Source organism: Propithecus coquereli, unplaced genomic scaffold, assembly GCF_000956105.1.
Source record: "Propithecus coquereli isolate 6110/MARCELLA unplaced genomic scaffold, Pcoq_1.0 Scaffold150, whole genome shotgun sequence".
NCBI lineage: Eukaryota > Metazoa > Chordata > Mammalia > Primates > Indriidae > Propithecus > Propithecus coquereli.
This window is the reverse complement of record NW_012139414.1, coordinates 6858228-6861854: the sequence shown is the minus strand read 5'-3', so window position 1 is coordinate 6861854 and position 3627 is coordinate 6858228. Positions and strand designations below refer to the sequence as shown.

The following is a 3627-nucleotide window of genomic DNA, read 5'->3' as shown; positions in this document are numbered from 1 at the left end:
CTCATCTCTTCCCAATTCTGCAGTCAGTGAGGTCATGTTGATAGTGTAAAATAAGTCATAATAGGAATACTTACACTGTAGACATCAGTAAATGCTACAAATCATGCCTTTTTCCCCTTGGAGAATAGGTTGTTAAACATCAACACAGCAGGATATACCTATTATTTGTGTAGTTTATTTGTTTTTATCCTCATGGTAAAACAACTTGTTCACTCTGTGCGGTGTAGAGCAGAAAGCCAAGGTTTTCACAGAAGCACAGAAGGTAAAAATTAAAGTGATAAATAAGATAGCAGTAAGAGATACTGGGGAAAATGGGATCTTTTTCAGATAGACATTGGCTCAAGTTCTGACTCCATCACTTCCAGATTGTGTGACCCTGGACAAATCTCTTATCTGGGTTTTAGTTTACCCATTTGAAAAATGATAATGCCTTTCTCTTAAGGTTGTTTTAAGGATGAAATTAAATATCATATGCAAAGTACCTGACATAGAATGGACAGAAAATGTTATTCTTTGCTTCCTGTAAGCCTTTCTTTTTTTCTGGAGGTTTTTATCTCTGAAGATACGGCTCCCATGCTCTAAAATTCGTAATGCACCCACAGTAAGTATCATGCGATGTTCTCTAGTTTCATCTTACATGTCAGTTAGGTACGATCTCCTTATAGAGACATGATACTTGACTTCTCTTGAGCATGTTTGCATAAACAAATATGTGTGTTTTTTCCCATGAAAAGCTATTATTCACTTAATAAACATTTATTGAGTATCTATTATATGTTAATGTGCTAGATGCTGGTGATAGATTAATAAGACATAGACCCTCCTTTATAATCTGGTGTGTAAACAAAAGTTGTCTGAAAAGGAATTTAAAGGAAAGAGACTTTATTCTGGTGAACAATTTGCAAACCAGGCAGATGCAGCAGGCTTAGGTGTAAAACAAGCATGCATTCCAGAGAACAAAGGGAGGGTTTGGCTTTTATAGAGAAAGTTCCTAATGAGGTTCCCCATCAGGTTCATTTATGCAAATGAAGGATTCAAACTTACTTAGGTCTGATTGGTTGGTGCAGCTGAATTCTGATTGGTTGATATGATTCTGATTGGTTGAATTCTGGTTGGTTGGCTTAGGTGACATGAATAAGAACAGTCAGCTATGGCATTCTCAAAGTTAAGCAGACTGTAGGTTTTCCCAGAACTAGGAGTACTGCATGTGACCTCTAGTCAACAAATGGCCATGTGGCTCTATTTTAACACATTGACTGCCACGCTAGAAAAAAATTTTTCCCCCTGGGGCCACAGTGTTTATTATGAAAATAGAATAAAAACTTAGAGAACAAAATGATCCTTTCTAATTTAATGAAATTTGTTACCTTTTATTGTTTTCTGCACATGAGTTATATGCAACTTGAAAAATAGTTCATACAGTCCCAAGGTAAAGAGACGTGTGAGTTACATACGTTTCATGAGGCTCTGGGCACAAAACTAGCATGAGTTAAATACAACTCACATGGCAGTTAATGTGTTACATTCAAGCCCAATTTTCCTCTCAGGAGTCTGAGGTTGCTGTGAGCTAGGCTGATGCCACAGCATTCTAGCTCGGGTGACAGAGCAAGATTCGGTCTTAAAAAAAAAAAAAAGAATATGGTTGTTGAGGCAAGAGGAAAACCTGGAGCTGATGGCCTCATAGAATGCCAGGGAAGAGTCATCTTATTTTCACTTGTCTGTTATTTTAGGAGCAGAGCCCCTTCAAGAGGCTCCTCATCAGATAATGATTATCTGCAGTGAGAGGTCATATACTTAAAGAAAAAGGACTTTTACTTTTTATTATAATAGAATACTGTGTTTGAATGATTTCTTAAAACTCTCCTTAAGCATTTCTGTTTTATAGTCATTTGGCCAAAATCTAATTCAGATCCAATTTAAATCCAAATGTCATTTCATGTTATATTTTATCCTAAGGTGTTACTAGTTATTTATTCAAATACAGTAAGTGTAATCATTACAGGTTTAGAGTAAATTTCCAGGGCAAGAGGTAGAACACATTTGTTCTGTAATATTGAGTACTTTAATATTGAAAATCATAAACAGTAGTTCTTTTTCTTCTGTAGAAAATAGAATTTTTTTAGGAAGTCAACAGGAAAGTAGAACAAATGAATATTTTGCATTCTTAGTGGTTTGTGGTTGGCTATTTTCCCTGCAACATTTTATTATGAAAAAGTTCAAACATACAGAAGAATTGAAAGAATTATACCCACCAGCTAGATTCTGCAGTTAACATTTGCCATATTTGCTTTATGACATATCTGTTCATCTATCTGTTGTCCCTCTAGTCATCCATAAATCCATCTTTTTTTTTAATGAATTTCAAGTAAGTTGACTGGCAGTTTTGCTAAGCAGTCTTATCTTTGTTGGCTTTTTTTCCTGGATGTTATAATTAAAATGTCAACACATTTTATGCAGATGTTTCAGCTGACCCTTTTTCCTATTTCTAGAAATCCGAGGCTGCCAATAATTACTATCAAACTTAAATTATTTTTTTAAAGTCTAGTAAATAGTGTCAAACCTGATTAGTGCCCTCTTTCTCAATTACTTTATAATCCAGATGATTAAAATTTATAAGCTATCAAAAATAATTTGTAGTGGTTAACACTATTTTTTAAATTTTAAATATTTGTTCATATTATATTTTTTTCAGAGTGGAGAGATCTACAGACCAAGTCATCAAGCCAGTCAATCTGGGAGCTCTGTCAAAATGGGTTGGGAAGATACCTCCAGACGTTGTACAAGACATGGCAGTGATTGCACCCATGCTTGCCAAACTTGGATATGACCCATATGCCAATCCACCCAACTATGGAAAACCTGATCCCAAAATCCTTGAAAACACAAGAAGGGTAAGTGAGATTTTTTTAAAGTAACTGAGGAAACTAGATTCAGAATTTGGGACATGAATAGTTTTTTCTTATTTTATTTCTTGCTATTTTATGATCAGAAAAGTATTTTAAATTAGAAAAATTCTATTTGTAGAATGCATTTTCAAAAGTCTTCCTCAGTATTTTAAGGGTAACTCTGGCTTTTCCCAAGAACTTTGGAGTCAGTTCTTTAATATATTTTGCCCACTTTCTGGGAATGGCACTCCCTGTTGGGGTGATTTATTCTCATAGTTGATTACTACAAATCTGCATAAACACCAGAATTATTAGTGACCTTACTTATAGTTTCTTTTTTCTTTAAATCTAATGGGTATTTTACTTTTATACTTTTGTTTAGATAATTTCATTATACTTAAAGGCTGAACATTGGCTTTATTAGAAGAATTATTAAACAGGTACTACAATACACTAGGCCTCTGATTAAGAGAAAGTTGCTATTAAAGTGAAATTACAGTCTTTCTCTTAATAAATTAAAATTTATTACATCTTTACAAAACATTGTTTCAGAAAGTCCTGAAAACTCAAAGTGCTAATCTGAATTACTGGGTGAATCTATTTCAAATCACACCTATACATTCTTTTTTTTTATTGTGGTAAGATACATACAAAATTTACCATTTTAATATTTTTTAAGTGTACATTTAGTGGCACCAAATATACTTACATTGCTGCGCAACTATCACCACCATCCATCTCC

At 33.9% G+C, this 3627-nt stretch overlaps 1 protein-coding gene across 2 annotated transcripts in view; it reads left to right on the top strand.

Annotated features, from left to right (window-relative positions):
- TPST1 (tyrosylprotein sulfotransferase 1) overlaps positions 1-3627 on the top strand; it is a 139418-nt gene that overhangs the window by 63929 nt on the left and 71862 nt on the right. For both annotated transcript variants that reach the window (XM_012640384.1, XM_012640385.1), the window contains exon 3: positions 2693-2891. In XM_012640384.1, coding sequence (XP_012495838.1) covers positions 2693-2891 — 199 coding nt within the window. The remainder of the gene's footprint in view (positions 1-2692; positions 2892-3627) is intronic.